Below are 18864 nucleotides of genomic sequence, written 5' to 3'. Positions count from 1 at the left end.
AAAAACAGCTTTTCCCGATAATCAATTAACTAAAAACTTAGAGCATAGGTTATTTTTAAGGTTATTCTCAACCATATAAGAATATTTTATATTGTTTTCTAATGTATTGTTCTCACTTTCTGATTTTTAGTCTTAAATAAGAATAATTTTTTGTTGTTCTCAATCAAAAGAAAGTGAGGAGAAAAGATAGATGTTGTGAAGGAAAAGTAGATGTTATGTGACCCAAATAGAAGTAAGAATAATATTACTACAGTGAAAAATATATATATATTATTCTTATTTTACGAAAAGTTTTAATAAATTATAAAATAATACTTACCTAAATAGAATGAAATTTTTGTTTTCTATCGTATACTCTTGCTTCTCTTTTGTACTATAAAAGATATTTATATATAACGAATAATCAAATCTTTTAATTTTTGTGGGATCTAACCATAAACCAATAGTGTAATGCCATAAAATCTGGTCTAAGATTCTCAGTATGATATTACCACGGCACTGCTCCATTCCTCTTACTCACTTTTTCTCTCTTTTATCACTTCATTTTCCACTTCAATTCCCCAGCACCCAATGCTTCATTCAACGTTACATTTATGGTTATAGCTATGCTTCTATTACATGATTTCAATTCCCATTTATTTCATTTTTCATATTTTAACCATGCTACTACTATTTCACTCTTCCTTTTTCATACTTCTTTCTCTACTACTTCCACATGATTCTTCAATCACCTTCTCTGAATTTCCATTTCTCACATATTTTCCCTTCTCTTTGTCAGCGCACCAATGAAGTTAACAACTTTGTTGCATCCCCTTCCCGAAGAAGAAGAACAAAACGCTCCATTGTTCATTCTGGGTATCGAAATTTCCGAAGAAGATTGAGCCTTTGCTTCTGTGCTGTTACCACAGGTTATAGTTCCAATCGAAATTGGAATGCGGAATTCGAAAATTCAACTAGAAGGGGTGTCCAAAGTTTCGTTTTTGAACAGTTTTCTAATGAAATTGAAGAGGATAATGATCATGGTGTGTCTCAGTCACAAGAGTCACAACAGGTTCAATCAGGTTCAACTTCAAAGTTTACTAGTTTTCAAGAAGATCCTATTGTAGATAAGTTAAGAACACAATTAGGGGTGATTCACCCAATTCCATCGCCTCCTATTAACCGAGACGTGATTGGTTTGTTTGTGTTCTTTTTCTTTGTCGGCATTGTGTTTGATAAATTGTGGACTTCAAGGAAAAGGAACAAAGTCAGTGGTGAAGATAGCTTGCGCGATGTGTTGCCGCAGGTGCCAACAAGCTCCTTTTGGTTTTTGGAAAAGGATTTGCAGAGAAAGGAATCAGTTGAATGGGTGAACATGGTGCTTGGGAAGTTATGGAAGGTTTATAGAGGTGGAATTGAGAACTGGATTATTGGGCAGCTTCAGCCTGCTATTGATGACTTGCAGAAACCTGATTATGTGCAGAGGGTCGAGGTTACGCAATACTCATTGGGGGATGAACCGTTGTCTGTTAGGAATGTTGAACGCAAGACTTCTCGCAGTGTGAACGATTTGCAGTAAGTTTTGCTTCTCATTTGATTTATTATACTGCATATAAGTAACTGTTATATTCATCACTTTCCTAGTTGTAGAGTTTGATTTATATAGATCAGTACTCATCAAATGGACATTCATTATCTTATATATGTTTTATATGCTTATTATGTGTAGAATATCAGTTGTTATCTAATGTTTGATCTAGGTGTTTGGCAAGGCCTCTGAGCTAAATGTTTTGCTGGCTAATAAATACTGATGTTGATCTCGTATTTGAAATGCGGTTTTTATCATTTTTGGGGTCATATCTTATGTAGTATGAGCCGATCAAAAAAATATATCTTATGTAGTATGAATGAGTTTGGAGCATTTCCCCCTTAATTATACTTACAAAATTATCTTCCTAGGATCCAAGGATATAAATACATTTTTAGTTTTTTGTTATTATGTATGTTATGTTATCTTTTCTTTGTACCATTTTGTATTTCAACAACTTGATATTGCCTATTACATGTTTAATTTTCCTTTGTTTTGTCTAGGTACCAGATAGGCCTCAGGTATACTGGTGGTGCTCGCATGCTATTAATTCTTTCTCTTAAATTTGGCGTTATGCCAATTGAGGTGCCTGTTGTTGTTCACGATTTTGACATTGATTGTGAACTTTGGGTAAAAATGCGACTGATACCAACAGAACCATGGGTGGGATCTGCTTCATGGGCTTTTGTTTCTCTTCCCAACATCAAGTTTCAATTGTCTCCATTTCGCAAATTCAATTTAATGAGTACGTCATACTTTCATGGAAATAACAAGTTATATTACCCTTTTATTTATGGTTGGAGCAATCCCAGTTTCAAGGATTATGTTAGAGTGAAAGGAAGATAATTACAAGGAAGCTAAATGACTAACTATTTTTGTTTTTTATCTGACATCTTGTTCCTGACAGTATCTTTTCTTTTTTGTGCATTGTTGGGCATGATCAGCAATTCCAGTACTCTCAATGTAAGTTACTTTTATCTCTTTTATTTTATAAGTTCCTTGCATTTGATGCATGTGAAGCATACTTTCTTTCTTTTAATTGTGTTTTTGCATTCAAAAAAATAATGTCTATGTCATTAATTCTGTAAGATATTTAATGTCTTACAGAATTAATGACATAGACATTATTTTTTATTAACAACATTGTAGATGGTAGAGCAAGTATTATTCTACATGTCTGTTTAATCCTTTGCAAACTTCCACCATCTTTATGGATTTATTATCTCAAGCTTGTCTGTGAATGCATTCTGTTTTTTTTCTTGTTACTAATTGACATAATTTATGAAATAGAACATTATTGTGTGGTTCGATCCATGCAGCCAACCACACCAAGTGGGACAAGGCTTGGTTGATGTTGTTTCTTACTAATTTTAACGCAATATATTGTCTTCTCTCGTGTAGGTTTTTGACTAAACTTCTTACTGAAGATTTACCCAGACAATTTGTATACCCAGAGAAAATTGATTTGGATTTCCAAATGGGAAAAACAGTTGGTCCTGTTGCTAACGATGTTAAATCTGGAGAGATGCAAGATGGGAAAAGAAATTTTGTTGGCGAACTATCTGTTACCCTTGTGGATGCTCGAAAGCTTCCTTATCTTTTCCGTGGTAAAACTCTATTTTGTTGTATTTGCTTTTAAGTGTTTATTGCATTTTTTTGGAATATTCAGCCTTGATTGGCCCTTTCCTTTCCCGTGAATCGATTTTTATCTTCAGTCTATCCAGCAATTGTTCTCTTAATCTATTTTATATAAGGGGATAAAGTCAGCTTATGTATTGAACTGTTCTGATTTTTTAGTATTTAGTAAATTGTATATTATTATATGCACACACATCAGAATGTGACTGTATAACTATATAAGTGGATTTCAGATGTGTGTTTCATATTATTCTACATGTTGTTTCTTTTCTGATGGGTTATTGTTTCAACAACAAAAATAGTTTTGAAATGTAGTGTGATATATACTTGCTCTACCATCTACAATAATCATTTTTTGTTTATTGTTGTACTAGCCAAGACAGATCCTTATGTTATTCTTAGTCTTGGAGATCAAATTATAAGCAGCAAAAAGAACAGCCAGACTACTGTCATTGGGCCTCCTGGAATGCCGATTTGGAATCAAGTATTGTTTTTGGATCTCCTGTTTGATATTTTTTTATGGTCACGCGATTTCTATATTTTCCATCTTTAACTTTATTTATGTGTTCTAAATCTGCAGGATTTTCATATGCTTGTTGCAAACCCTAATAAGGAGAAGTTACTTGTCCAGGTTAAGGACTCACTTGGATTTGCAGATTTTACTATAGGTACAGGAGAGGTACGTATTATGTGCCATACCATGTATTGTTTTGTGACCTGCTGTTTCACATTGCTCCACTTAAGTTTTATACTTCTTTCACGGTCTACACAGATTCTGTTAGCGATTGGATTTTCTCTGAGATCTTGATACTTAGCTTCTGTTCTTCTCTACTGTTCATACTGTTTCATGAAAATTTGTTTAAACTAAGAAGTGCTTAGCATGTTGCATATACTCCCTCCTTCCCTTGTAGTTGATTTGAGTTACCTTTCGTTTATTCTTTCTTCTTATTATAATAAATTTTGTTAGATACTAGCTCTTGATCAGGTGTTTTTCTTGTGTTGGCGGCGATCTGAATATTTTGTTCAGGTAAGATGGAATTGGTTGATGTTTGTGAATTGATATGTGTTAAGCTAAATAAACCTCATAGAAAGTGGTCATTGAGGATGGGTGAGATTACTTTTTAGATGGGGTCAGCGATTATTTTTTCGGGTGGAATGCTTAGGTTCTTCAGTCTTACTGGATGCACCATATTTGATGCCACTTCTTTTGACTTCTTCAATAGTAGGTTCATTAAGTTTTTTCGAGTATATCAGGAATAGGCGAGTATTTTGGATTGTTTCTTCTAATTTTGCTATACCTTAGCACAAACAACTGAAATGTGTAACAATAAATTAAAAGCTCAATCCCCGGACATAGGGAAAAAGGTGGAATTGAAGGACTAAAAGATGTCGTCCGACTACTCTTTAGTAGGCAGTATAGCCATAATTTTCACTGCCACCATGCCTTGAGGGATATAGTAAAGATGCACCAAAATACTGCACAAATATGCCAGGGTGCCATGCCTTTACAACTTTCAGTGAGAATAAGATTTTTCTTGATGTTGTGAAATTATTTATAATGTCAACAGAGTAATTTCTTAAGACATAAGTTGTCTTTCCAAACAGTTGGAGCAACAAAGTTGGACATGTTTAGTACAATGTAATCTAAATTAATTTCAAACAATAGCAATTTTCTTTGTTGTTTAAGATTGTATTGAAACTTCATTTGCCATATAGAATTCATGTGTTGGATAGTATGAAGTTGAATGAAAAAAATAATTTCTTATTCAACCCTCCTATATATATATGTCTCTCTGTTTTTTATTTGATAAAATTTTCAGGTTGATTTGGGATCTCTTGAAGACACTGTACCAGCAGACAGGATTGTGGTTCTACAAGGAGGTTTGGGAATTTTAAGAAAGGCTTCTCGTGGGGTGGTATTACTACGGCTAACGTATAAAGCATACGTGGAGGATGACGAGGATGACGAAACTGCTGAGGATGCCATTAATATAGATGCTTCGGATGATAAGTTGTCGGATTCAGAAGAAGCACATGTCACTGATAAGAAGAATGAAGGAGATACTATGCACCAAACTGATAATAAGTCATTTATGGATGTATTGGCAGCATTGGTTGTTAGTGAAGAATTCCAAGGAATAGTAGAATCTGAAACTGGGTCTACCAACAATTTGGATAATAGTTCAAATACAGGCTCAAAAGTATCAAAATCTCCTGTTGCCAATGTTGAGTCAATTCCTTCCACTCTTGATAACTCTGAAGCTTTTGTAGGTACACTGTTTTCTTTTATAATGGCTCCTTTTCTTATTTCCTTTTCCTTTTTTTTACTGTTACGATCTCTTATTCTGAGGATGAGCCTCAGCGCAATAGTAAGATTGTTTCTCTTATACCATAGTTGACAAGATTGAGATTTCACGTAAGATCGGAAGGAGTAGATGTAAACGTAAAACGTGCGATCCTAATTGTGACCTATGAGTATAAGTTCATAAGTTCAAATCCTGAAATCAATTTCTTCGTATACGAAACAAGGTTATATACATTTACCCTCCCCAGACCTTACTAGACGAGATGCTTGTGTAGCCGGAAACCATTTTATTTTTTTATAACATCTTATTTTTCCTTATATAATATGATGTTAGTCATTAAAAGATAAAAGTTGTAACCGCAGGGTCTGCATTGATTTGGTTTGCTGTGGTTACTGGCATATCACTACTAATTGCACTCAACATTGGTGCTTCAAGTTACTTCAATCCTTGAGATGGACTTTCTTTCTTTCTTTATATTCTGCTCATGGAGGATAGCATCTACCTGCTGCACCTGATTTTTTGCATTTTTCATGTGAGCCACAAAATTGAAAAAAGAGAACAAAAAAAATATACACATCGAATAAGTTTCATATTTAATCATTATTGATTTTTCAAGAAAACTAATCCAAATAAATGATAGAAGATGTAATTACTGTGTAAGTATGTGCTCATTTAAAATAAAGCTTAAATATCCTTATATGCTTGTGGTTTGGACCGAGCAAAATAAATTGAATGACAGATTTCTTAATTTCTCGCCCCGAATTTATTTTATATACAATGTCAGAAAATTTCTTGCATGAATATGAAGTGATTAATTGCATTAGACCAATCAAATTATCATTTATAGATCATGATTTTTAATTAATACTAACTTTTCTATCATATATGTCATGTGACACATGTTAACCACCGAAATTCGACACGGTAAATATTCATATCCTAAATATAGAGACATGGAAACATTGTTATATATAAATATATAATATTAAAAATTAAATTAAATTTATAGTCAATATTTATATATTAAGGAGTAGAAAATGATATGCATTGTTTTCAACATATTTCTGCTTGGGGTTCTTATTTATCGTTTTAGTATAATATGAGGATGGGCTTTTCTATTTTTGTTATAGAAATAATAAATATTTGTAAGTTTCTTTCCCTAAAATAAACTATACCTCCAACCAACAAGTTAATAGAAAAATCACAAAAGACAAGTATTTATGCACAATCACATACTAAAGTTTGTGAATGAAATGATCTACCAAACCATATTGGAAAGGGAAATTGAAAAGGATGAGCACTGTCTAAACACAAGTGAAATGATGTGTGACCAGAATGATACAGTAAACATAGCACTTAGAACTTGGCTTTCAATGTGACATAATTCTGTTCTAATATCAGGCTAAAAAGTTAATAATCTCAATCTCTGGAGGAAAAAAATTATCTTCTCTCAGCCAATCTCCTTGAGTTATCCAGATTCGTGAGGGTTTCTAGCTTTAGCATCTCTGCCTTTAGAATCTGTATGTTTCTCTTCCCTTGGATCATGAGACGACTTTTGCCGCCGCAACACATCCTCTGCATACCGGTGCCACAAGGTTTCCCTTTCTTCTCTGGGAACCTTGTTATACCTTGGATCAGATTTTAAAACACGTTTAGCAGTAGACCATGAATTAAGGACTGTTTTCCCATCCTCGGTCTCCCTGGATGCAGCTTCAATGGTCAAGACTTCAGCTAAGAGTACTCTAAACTCGTTCACACGGCGCTGCCAAAATCACAAAAAGGTTAAAGTAGAACATATGTTAGACAAAAATGCCAATACCGTATGCGTTGGTTGTTACTGTCTTCATATGCAAATGGCACTCGGTAATACACACACATAAAGATAGAGACATTGAAAACCACTGGTGTCAGATATTGTTGTTACTTACTTCCTGAAGCATCTTTATATGATCACGAAAGAGCTTTTCCATGTCAGCTGGACCAAGTTCAGGATTATTAGCACGTCCTTGAGGATCCTTTTCTAATTTAGACTTTGATTCCGTCCATGATGCCTAAGAACATGAGTAGCATAAATGACATTAGTTTTTCTTTGAAGAAAGAAAACAGCACATGAAATTTATCATATTATTAACAGCTAGTTCCTATTAAAATGAAGCAAATTACCAGCCAGAAGTCTTAGTACATTTCAACCTTAAAGTGTCTAAGAAACTCATTTGCACCCATCTAATTTTTTACTTATTTGTAAATTTAACCCTCTTAATATCTGGCTGGAAGCAACTTATTTCATTTCAAAATGGGACAGTTAAAATATCAACACTCAAGGAACACAAATGAAATTTTATAAATTAGAATACTAAAAATATATTCTATCACGTTCAGATTTTGAAAATAAATACTCCAACTTTAGTTAATCTACCAAAACAAGAAAATAATAAAAGCAACACTACCACATAGATAATGAAAGTTATACCAGAGGGTCTTTGATCGTCTCCACAAGTAAAGCTTGAAAAGAAGCCACTGCCTCCTTTCTTCGAATTTTTAGCCGCACTCTTTCCATCTCGTGTTCTTCTCTTTCCTTCCTTTTGCGCAGCTCCCGTTCTCTCTCTCTCAGCTTCTCCTGCAAGTCAATTTCAAGTGTTCGATTCTGCTTGATGATCAATATGTTACCATAAATTTTTAAGCATGAGCTGCCAGAAGAACATTGGCATTCAAATAAATTAATGATCCACTGAAATAATACCAACCACTATAAATAAGAAAAATCATCATAAACAGTCACTCGGAAGCCCATCATAGTCACTCTAAACCTAAGCTTCCACTCAGGTAAAAAGTGAATATGCTAAGTAGTTTAACATCATTATTACACTAGGAACAAAACAGGTGTTCCTAGTGACTGATTAGAATAAGTGGATGCTACTTTTCTCACTTCGGTTCAGCAACTTTTGTTAATCTAAAATAAAAGAGGTGTTCCAAATGTCACATATTAACCAACCAATATACCTGCTCCTCTCTTTTGGCTCTGGTTTCTCGTTCTGCTGCATGTTCAGCAGCTTTTAATTCAGATATATACTCATTGAACAAAATCTCCCTATCCTCATGCCTCACAGATTTATATCTTGGGTCATCCCTTAAACTTTCTTTAACCTGCATCAACCAACGACTATAAATTAAACGGTCTTAAAACACCAATACCCAAAATCTACCGCATCTAAGTTAAACAATAACCCGGAGGGAGACAAAAAATAAAGCTGCACAAGTTCATTCTACATCATACATGTATAAAAAAATTGCCTTAAATGTCATGTTATAGCTTCAATTTCTCCTACAATTATGCCAAAAATAAAGGAATATCAGCTTTAAAATACTTTACGTATACTGACTATTAAAGGGAAGGCTATCTTAATATATAATTTTCTTGTTGAATGGAAAATGAAGTTTTTAACATGACACGCCTGATCATGAATTAGTAATTGCATCAGTGCATTCAATCTCCATGGAATTTCAATTGTTTCAAATTATCATTTTTTTTAAATGGATCCCAATGAATAGCGTAAAAACCTTGTTTGATGGTGTCTAAATAAGTTTCCTTTTATTCTTGAGCCCAGAAGTTAACCATGATTCATGTTTTTTCTTCCATTTCTTTTTTGTTTGTTTAAAGAGGCATCAATCAAAACCAGTTTTGGAGGCAATAACAATAGCTATAAAAAACTCCAGACACCAACACAATAGTGCTCTCAACAGAACTCAACCAAGAGTCATTAAGCCTGTGACTTCGACTAATGATTCTGATCATAGAAAATAGACCCACACATATTATTTATGTGACAGAACTGACGGCATATTTTTCAAAAACCTTTATCTGAAGAACATAAATCATAATGTGCACATACCCTGGACCAACGGGAGTTAAAAGTTATATCTCCTTTCTCTTTAATCAATGACTTAAAACTTGAAGTAGCAGCTTCGCGCATTGCTTGAGCCTTTTCTTCAGCAGCTTTCTTCAAAGGAAGCACTCTGAAACACAAACAGGAACTCCATCAACAAGCATTCTAAAAAAATCACATTGACATAGAAAAAACATTTACCATGCAAATCCAAAGAGTTCAGAGGACATAAGGACACACCCACAGTGAATCCGGGAGTCTGTCATTAGCCTACTACCTGCTGACTCATGTTGCATTCAAGGATTATCATTAGAAATCATTTCTGTCTAGGAAAAAGTTCAATATTATGCGAATGAGGATCCAAACCATAGCAATATCTATACACACAAAGGTAAATAACTTAGTTGAGTCTGATGCTAAATTTGAATTAATAAAATCAATAGGATTGGCTAAAAAGGAGGCATCCATTATTGGACAAGTTGTTGCATGCAACAAATGTGCTGATGCTGTAAAACTACAACCAATCCTTTATCCCACAAGGTGGGGTCGGCTTGCGCTGATGCTGTTAAAATATAAAATTGTAAACACCCACATTCAACAAACATGTCTCTATTACTTTACATTTATGCAGTTTTGTGAAAAAGAAATGGGCTACATTAACATAATGCCCTTCTCTTGCAATTAAGGTATGCTTGGAAGAGAAGGAATATGAAGAGAGGGTGTAAGTGTAACAAAGGCAAAATTGTGATTTCACTCCTAGATGATTTGCAGATGCTATAGAGAGTGGGAAATGAAATAAAAATGCATCTCATTCTCAAACAAATGTAATTTTTGCTGTATCAACGACCAAGCAAATATTGCATATCAAATTTTCGACCAAATTATTTCCCACCCACTGTACCAATTTAAGCTGAAACATGGATGACCTTTAATGGTTCTCTCCCCTTAACACTATTAACCCTGAAAACTATAGAAAGCATTCTTGTGACAAACAAAACTCAAATGTGTCACATGATGCTGTATCAAAACGGTGGCTGCATTATACATGAATCCCTCTCTCCTTAGGTTGAATACAATAGCTCCAAAATTTGTTTGCCACTGAAGGATACATTACAATCATGATTCAAATCAGAAACATGTCTATTAAGAGAATTTTAACCAAATAAATACTGGTCTTCTATATTTTGTATGTCCAACGTACATGATAAACAATCCAGAAAACTCAAGGAGTGAAAGAAGAAGATGAAATGTCAAATTTTCATGTTTCAAATGCCACATATGGAACTGAAGATTCCCAGCCATAAAACCTCCAGAAAAAACATCAAATGGCAGGTGAGAAACTGAAGAATAAATGAGTAATACGATGGAATGGAAGCTGCTATATGAGCACTCACATGCAACCAATACTAACAGTGAAAGCTAAATAGAATAGCCAACTAAAATACAAAGTGGCACCTTTCACTCAATAAGTGTTCGCGTTCCTTGCGGTCCAATGCCTTAAACCGTGGATCATCTCCCCATTTCTCACGGAAAGTTTGATAATCAGTGTTGTGATTAATATCCTGAAAATCAAATGATCTTTAAGCATTCAATAGTTCCACAAATTGAAGGTAGGTAGATTTGACAGAAGCACAATAACAAGCATAAATGAGTTGTAAGTTGAGGCAGTAACCTCCAAGGCTTCATCCAGTAACTTCTTAAATCCCTCAATTGCAGCCTTTTGTGCAGCACGTTTTTCTTTGCGTTCTTCTTCTGCACGGGTTTTAACGTAATGCTCAAACAAGGACCTCCTAGCAGAATAACTTGGTATAGCCTGTATCAGAAACAAAAGATAAGCCAAAAAACCAAAGTCCAAACCATAATAAAGCTAGATACAACAACTTCAAAGAGCTTTCACTTCTAAAAAACAGAGTTGTCAATGGACCTTAAAACGTGGATCAAATACTATCTTTGGTAGTTCTTTGTCCCACTTTGAGAATGGCGCCACTCCACGCTCCTTAAGCATCTCCTGCAAAATTCATAGGCAAAAATAAACACAAAATAAAATCAAAATAAATTCATAGGCAAAAATAAACACAAAATATCTAAGGAATATTTGAACACGTTCATGGAGTTTATTGCAAGGTTTCTGAGATCACATCCCCTCAAATCCTTCTACATATCCCAGATTTTGGTTAACGGTACTGTAATTAAGTTAAGAGTCTGGTTAGCATGTGCCCTAGGACACATTGAGGATTAATAATAACATTTAATGCACATCTTATCTACTTAAAAAAGAAAGTACTAAATGCATTTTTTACTTTCAAGACACTAAAATATTGTACTTTTCTTTTAAAATTTTCCATTTTTGAATTCTTAATATATGCTCTAAGGGCGCATGTAAAGAGAGCCCTTTAGTTCAAATATGCAGCAATTTAACAATCTAAAGTAAACTTTTTTTGGTAATTAAAAGTTAAAAAATGGTATAACCACTTACAACGGCATCAAATAGCATCTAAAAAAGAGTATCATCCAAAACTAAATACAAAGGTGGAAGAAAAACAAACAAAATAAGCAGAGGGAAAATTCACAGGTATATTTCGGAATATAATTTTCAGCGGTTGAAAATACAAAATGAGACCATTGCAGGAGGATAAGGGTTCCTCCTAATAAACAAAAATAACAAAGGATAAGTGGAAAAGCAACTTTATCATCTAAACAAAAACAGCAAATATACCTTAAACTGAAGTATGCACTCCTCCTTTGAAGGCCCACTATCTTCATCTTCTGAATCTGAGGATGTGTCGGAGACATTAGCATCACCATTAGTATCTTTTTGCTTATCTTTGTTATTATCGATCTGAAGGCCTTTAGCTGTAGACTCGGCTGCTTTTGAACCATTTGATTCAGATCCTACTGATGAATTAGGAATGGAAGATGAAGTAACAGGTGTTCCTGAGTCCTGCAACTTCTTCTTGATCAAGTCTAGTGCCGATGACGAGCTCTGCACACTAGAGGGTTTAAGAGCTGCAGCATCACGACCACCAGTATTAATAGCAGGAGCATTCAGAGTAACCATTCCAGGCCCTTTATCAGACAATACATTAGTATTTGGAACTGACATTAAATGATCTTTTGTAACATCACCATCCTGTTTCTTTTTCAATTCAGCTACCTCATTTGGGATTTGCCAGCAACTTGTCTAAGACAAAACAAAAGGCAAGGAAATAAACAAATGAAATAACAGAGAAATGTCATCACGATTTAAATAAATGTATGAACAGATCACATATATTTAATAAAATGTAAGAATTTTTTATGAATATATTTCCTATTGAGGGGAGTTAACAAAAAAAACCACATAATGTGTCATTAGTATATCAACAATAAAATTAGCCTCCTTCATTTTAAATTTACACACCTTCAAAACAAACCCCACAAAAGCCAACTCCAAGGTAAGGCATGCCCAGTGCTCATAAAAAAAATCCTCAAAAAGATACCTATATTACATAACTGTCATGCTGTTTTAGAACTTGATTTAGACATTGCACACAAGTCAAGGGAAGGAACTGTGAAGCATATGGATTGTGAGTTCGTGACAAATAATTTGTTAATATAATTCTATTGACAACTGATGTCCAAACCAAATATTAACTTGAAAGGGGCTGAGTGAACCCCTATACTGAATACCAGTAGCTACTGTTCAAAGATACCCACGTGAGTGGTTTTTATATCTCTAGCATGCCCTGCACGTAAAGTTCCTTTGAGCATGAAGAGTGGACAATGCAGAGGTCCACTTTGCCTTGTTGAGAAATTTAACTTAGTATGGAGGAAGGAGGTGACAAGGATCATACTTATAACCATTAGTCATTGCAGAGACCAACTCTCTTAAAATCTTGAGCTATTTAGTGGAGGCTCTATAAGGATTTTCTCTATGAAACAAAGTTAAATATCCAACATGCAAATCCTACATACACCAAGAAGCACTGCTGACACAACACCATATTCCAATCCTACACCAAAACAAGTGCAGTGGCAAAAAGCAACCTTCAGAGATTTTCACACTTCTTCAACCAAACAAATCAAATTATTTCTGTTTTCTGGTTCTTTTCTTTTGCTTTCTTTATGATCGATCATTTAAAAAAATAAAAGATTTATTAGTGAATCATACCTTGGTTCGATTGTTGTAGTAATATTTTTTCCCATCACTAGTGGAGACCAAAACCCAATCAGTACCAGGCAAGTTCACCCTATCACAGGAAAACATGAGAAAACATAAGGAGGTAAGATTGTCAGTGGTTTCTGCATAACAAAGACTTTTCAGACCCAACAATAAACAAATAACAATATCTAACACAGACATAAGAAGAACAGATTTTTTTTTTCGTGACTAGAAGACAAGCAGTGAACTTACATTGAAACCGGAGTCGGCTGTACAGCAACTTGGTGAGGCTGCATACACATCCAAAATAAAATTCAATTCAATTAAAAATAAGTAGAGATCATAACTGATTTGTTTAAGAAAGTAGTGGTTTTGGATAGTAAAAATAGGAATACAAATCGTTTTCTGTGGTTATGGTTTTTAGCATACCCATATTGAGCATCTCAGTTTTTTCCCCATCAGTTAAGGTCTAATAACAATAATCCAAAGTATTCATATATTCTATACAAATGGCGAATCAAAGTAGAGAATATTACTTTACGATATTCAAATATAGATAAATCACAAAATATGTTTTCTTTTTTAGTCTGGGAGCATTTCTTATCCTCTTGTATTTTTCCCCCTTCTCTAATAATATTTAATTTCTTATCCAAAAAAATAAAAGCATATGACTATTGTGATTCAGAACTTTATGAGCATAAGATCTGCAAATAGAGTAAGTTGTAACTTTTACGTCTCAGTACCTCCCCTTTAAAGCCAGCAGGTTTATCATAAGTTGATTCTCCTGTTGAGGCATTATAATAGTATACAATTCCTGCTTCAGTCTTGTGGGCTGTCCAGGCATCTAAATGGTCATTAGCAGGATCCTCATTCTGTGCCACATTCAATATTTTCTTGTAATCTACAACCACAAGAACCACAAACATAAGGAAACTGATTTATATTTTCAAAGCAAGTCAATGAGCAAAGACATGAAAGTGGAGCAGTGATGTTGTAGTGTGCATACCAGCATGCCCTGGAATTACTTCTGTCTGAAAACCAGTTGTTCCCCTCAACTGATGACTGGAAGCAGGAGATGCAGAAGTGACGCCAGCAGCAGTCATTGGAGTAACACCAGGAGGTTGAGAATCAGGTACTGGAACAGCAGGGAGAGTAACACCACGTGCTGGAAATGGAAAGGGGCCAGGAAAGGCAGCAGGATATGGAAGAAAAGGTGGCCTAAGTACGCCACTGATCTGTGGAGGCGGTAACCAAAGTCCCTGAGGGGAAGCGGCCATGACTGGTATGGATGGATAGGGTGTGCCCTTCTGCTGGAGAGTAGGATCTGATGCAATGGCTGCATTTGGCATATTCTGTCTTGGAACCGCAGCTGAGGAAGAATCTGAGCTTGTGGACGGAGCAGATAGATTGGAGGATATTACCAAAGCTGGTGTTAATCCAGGAGGAGCAGGGTTCCCTGGAGTTCCAGGGATTACATGATGCATAGGGAAAGATGGGGCAGATGGCATCCATGAAGTAGGTGGGCGATAGTTAGGGTCATAAGTTGGACGCATTGTCGGATTAGAAGAATGAGGGGGCACAGAATTTGGAATACTAGATGCAGATGACACTTTACTAACATCCTGCGCAACAGAATCTGACATGTTCTGCGATAAGAAAATAGAATTAGGAGGAAATAGCTATTGTTGATCATTTTTCACATAAAAAAACAATATTATGGTGCCAATTATAGGATACTAACAGAACCTTTTCATCATGCCCACAAAAGTTTTGTGTGTATTAATTAAAGTAACTCAAGCGCATCTACTTTCCATGCTAGGAGCAGCTTTGGTCACTTAGTCCAGTGCAATAATCTAAAAAGCGCAAGGGGTTTGCACGTTTGAGTAGGTCAAAAGTAAAACAATGCTAAATATGAGGAAAACCACCTTCAACTCATTATCATACCAGAGGAGCGGCCAAGTAATATAGGGTGCAGCCATAAAACAGTTGCACTCAAATTTCAGTTGTCCTATATATAGTTGAACCAACCAGTCATGAAGTGATTATCATTACAAAATTCCCAGCAGCTAAAACTAGGTTTTGATAAATCTTCCTCCTATCCTACGGAATCACCCAAAATATATTCTCCTCCTTTCTATTCGATAACACAACATGCATGCTATGCGAGTTAATAAAAATGTGTGAGGCTTACCATGGTAGATTGTGGATGGTGATTGGTAGAAAAGGCATGATGACCAGTTTGGGGAATGTTGAATGAAAACGAAGGAGCGGGATGCGAAGACATAGCAGGAAGTGGATGTTGAACAACCTGCATTACAAAATTAGTACACTGTTATTACACATATAGAGATATTCAATAACAATTATAAGCCTGGTTCGATGTTTTAAATCTGGGTTCGCGACAACAACCACAGACCTATCCTAATAGAAATTTAGAAATTTGTTCTACTTCTAATTAATTTAATAATAATAGAATGGATATTTTTACTAATAGGAGTATAGAGTATTTAGTACTCAAAATACATTAGTTAGTAATGAGACATCTTAAATACTAAATATTATTATTTGTAGGAATATGTAGGGCTATACGGACTCGAACCGCAGACCTGCTCGATAGAACAAATCAAACTTATTATTATCAAAACGATTTGAATTTCTTTAAAGACCCAACGTGCCACCACAACCACGAATTAAAATGTTGAAGCTGATACTGAAAATACAAAGAGTACTAACCGAGTATGTAGAGGAGTGGTGAGAAGTGTTGATAACATTTTGAGGCATGTTGTTGTTATAAGAGAATGGAGCTGTAAAATAATTAGGTTAAGTTAAATTGATTAGATATTAAAATAAGAGTATTAAAGCTAAGTGACGGTATAAAACTGTATACACAGTCAGTGCATCATGTACATACTGTTCATTTGTATTACTTTTTTTCAATAGTCGGTTGATAATGAACGAACAGTAGTGACAGTGTATACATCATTTTCTCTTAAAATAATGTATGAAATATAACTCGTGTAGAGGGTATAGAATAAATAATAGGGACCTGAAGGAGCAGAAGTATTAGGTGTAGAAGGTGAAGGTGAAGGTGTTTCTGAAGAAGCCATGGTATTGAATTACAACCACCGATCTGCATCAAAAGATAGAATTACAAATATTAGGGTAAACAATGAGGTGAATTGATGAATTAATTATGAGAAAAAAGGAATGAAATGATAATTAATAAAAAGAGGTTACCACATGAGATTGTGAAGAGAGAGTTGCTTTGCGTTGAAATGGTAGGCTACAGTGAAGCACATCAACAACGGGGGTTTTGTGGAGAGAACTCAGGGTATTTATCGCCCGATCGGAACTAATTCACCTTCTTATAACCCAATAATAATATTTAAGATTAAATGTTTTTATACATATTTTATATCTTAAATATTCATAAAATCTATATAAAACTAGGTTTACTCACATGTATTAAGTAAAGGGTTTAATATACATACAATATGTAAGAATTTTTTATACTATTAATAATCATTTATAATTAATTTGTTAATAGTTATTGACTCTCAAACAAAATTAATATAAGTTAATAATGAATGTATGCTGACAATAAAAAAACTTTAGTTTACAAAGTAATTGTTGACATGGTAATCTTAATAAAAAGACTATCATAAGAAAAATATTAAGGAATAAACAATAATAATATTAGTAGTGATGGACTTACAATTTTGTTAACTATAATAGTAGCAATGTGACTATTAGTAGCAATGTGACTAGAACATGATGTGAACATATAAGTCGTTATGATACTTATAATGACTAATGATGAGTAGAGATATATAGGTCAAAGTCATAATCCTTATGGTAACAAAAAAAAAATTAATAGATAGACTTATGGTGTGAGAGACTTTATATATCTAAAAATACATAATATGATGATGAACATTAACATAATATATAGGAAGTCAAATTGTGTGAGGAAGAATATAAATAAAACTAAAACGGAAGTGTGTCTTAATATATTTATAGAGAATATGGTGAATGAACATTATAATATCATCATTATGTATTTATCAACTTCACGTTCTTCGTCCTTGTATGTTAATGCATACCGTAATAGAGCATAAGTTCTTTGGTCTTCCAATTGTAAACCACCATCAGCCTCATTTCTCCTCTAGTAGGACGAGGGGAATGATTTTGTATCTTATGTTATTTATCATAAGATGGTCTACAACCGAGGAACATGACCTCTTATTTCTAAAAGTGTATATCTTTCCATGAAGAGTGATGTTAATTGGTTTCTTATTTTAATTTTATCCATTATCATTCATTTTTAGTTATTAGTGACTTTTAAATAAAAATATTATAAATAAATAGTAAATGATAATTGTATAAATATTTACACCATGATTACATGAACATTACACTCTAATAAAAAAGTTATTACGAATTATATAATTGATTATTGGGAAGTGTATTACTACTCTATAATAACGTTGAAATATGCTTTGACGTTTTCAGTTTGATATTGAATTTCATAATACGATGGCAAACACGAGAAAGCCCACAAATTTTTATGGGTAGGCATATAAAAAATATCGTTTTTTCTGTTTGGCCCGACCCATTTGCCTACCATGTCTACACACATTTTTATTGGGTAATGTGGGGTTGCCCATGGGCTTTATGTAATAAAAATGAAAAAAATTCAAATAAAATATGATGTAATTTAATGTCTTAAAAAACTTGTAACGTAGTATGATTTGTTCAACTTTAAATGAAATATCAAAGTTTTTTGTTTTAAAAAATTATTATCTAACTACTTTATTTAACTATTGTGCGCTGAAGTACAAATAAATTTTATCTAGTATGAATAAATAACAGGTTAAGATTATCATAATGTTTGTCACTATTTTGTAAAACTCCTTAATGACACACAAAGCTACTTCCTCTTTATATCAATAACAGCAAAATCGGCATGAATTATAAATTTATCAACTCTTTCCAACACATAGAAGGGTCAATACTGAACATGGAACAACAAATAAGCTTAATTATGAGTATTTTGAAATGGAAAGTTATTGAAGTATCTTGATGTAATGTGTTGTTTAAAGCATAATAAAATAAGCGTTATTCAAATTGTTCTTATTAGAGTCACATTTGCTTTATCAAGAAGCCTCCTCAAAATTGATATCGTGAAGGTATTGAAAATATTATATTAGAATTTGAGTTCAATCTAAACAAACTTAAAAAAAAAGATAAAGATAAAATTAATAATTAAATCACAAATTATAGAAATTATGATATGAAATTAGATATACAAATAATATTGTATCTATC

At 33.8% G+C, this 18864-nt stretch overlaps 2 protein-coding genes across 5 annotated transcripts; one reads left to right on the top strand and one right to left on the bottom strand.

The window, feature by feature from the left end:
• LOC109325388 (synaptotagmin-2-like) lies at window positions 562-6058 on the top strand. Of its 4 annotated transcripts, none has more exons than XM_019557722.1 (8): window positions 562-1554; window positions 2071-2312; window positions 2512-2530; window positions 2969-3174; window positions 3580-3689; window positions 3786-3884; window positions 5026-5246; window positions 5286-5614. In XM_019557722.1, exons 1-8 carry the CDS (start codon window positions 716-718, stop codon window positions 5602-5604), a joined length of 2055 nt encoding a protein of 684 aa, XP_019413267.1. In that variant the 5' UTR covers window positions 562-715; the 3' UTR covers window positions 5605-5614. The 4 variants fall into 4 exon arrangements, with proteins under 4 accessions (XP_019413267.1, XP_019413265.1, XP_019413268.1 ...); XM_019557721.1 differs by adding an exon at window positions 5874-6058 and having other exon boundaries at window positions 563-1554; window positions 5026-5476; XM_019557720.1 differs by having other exon boundaries at window positions 5026-5614.
• LOC109325387 (pre-mRNA-processing protein 40C) lies at window positions 6783-16875 on the bottom strand. Its single transcript, XM_019557719.1, has 17 exons — window positions 16774-16875; window positions 16583-16666; window positions 16270-16340; window positions 15728-15844; window positions 14543-15182; window positions 14280-14437; window positions 13789-13826; window positions 13546-13624; window positions 12112-12576; window positions 11320-11403; window positions 11068-11208; window positions 10851-10957; window positions 9402-9525; window positions 8512-8655; window positions 7982-8128; window positions 7440-7562; window positions 6783-7273 (listed from the first exon to the last, which is right to left on the bottom strand). Exons 2-17 carry the CDS (start codon window positions 16641-16643, stop codon window positions 6980-6982), a joined length of 2793 nt encoding a protein of 930 aa, XP_019413264.1. The 5' UTR covers window positions 16644-16666; window positions 16774-16875; the 3' UTR covers window positions 6783-6979.

The sequence above is a fragment of the Lupinus angustifolius genome, chromosome LG13, assembly GCF_001865875.1.
Source record: "Lupinus angustifolius cultivar Tanjil chromosome LG13, LupAngTanjil_v1.0, whole genome shotgun sequence".
NCBI lineage: Eukaryota > Viridiplantae > Streptophyta > Magnoliopsida > Fabales > Fabaceae > Lupinus > Lupinus angustifolius.
The sequence above is the reverse complement of the archived record's forward strand: the minus strand, read 5'-3'. Positions and strand labels throughout refer to the sequence as shown.

What these genes read in the sequence shown, in the direction of transcription:
- LOC109325388 (XM_019557720.1), top strand. Translation starts at nt 716, where the DNA reads ATGATTCTTCAATCACCTTCTCTGAATTTCCATTTCTCACATATTTTC. An exon ending in CGCAGTGTGAACGATTTGCA is followed by an intron (nt 1,555 to 2,070) that starts GTAAGTTTTGCT and finishes TGTTTTGTCTAG; the next exon opens with GTACCAGATAGGCCTCAGGT. An exon ending in TTACTATAGGTACAGGAGAG is followed by an intron (nt 3,885 to 5,025) that starts GTACGTATTATG and finishes TAAAATTTTCAG; the next exon opens with GTTGATTTGGGATCTCTTGA.
- LOC109325387 (XM_019557719.1), bottom strand. Translation starts at nt 16,643, where the DNA reads ATGGCTTCTTCAGAAACACCTTCACCTTCACCTTCTACACCTAATACT. An exon ending in AGTAATTCCAGGGCATGCTG is followed by an intron (nt 14,438 to 14,542) that starts GTATGCACACTA and finishes TTGTGGTTGTAG; the next exon opens with ATTACAAGAAAATATTGAAT. An exon ending in TACTGGATGAAGCCTTGGAG is followed by an intron (nt 10,958 to 11,067) that starts GTTACTGCCTCA and finishes TTTGATTTTCAG; the next exon opens with GATATTAATCACAACACTGA.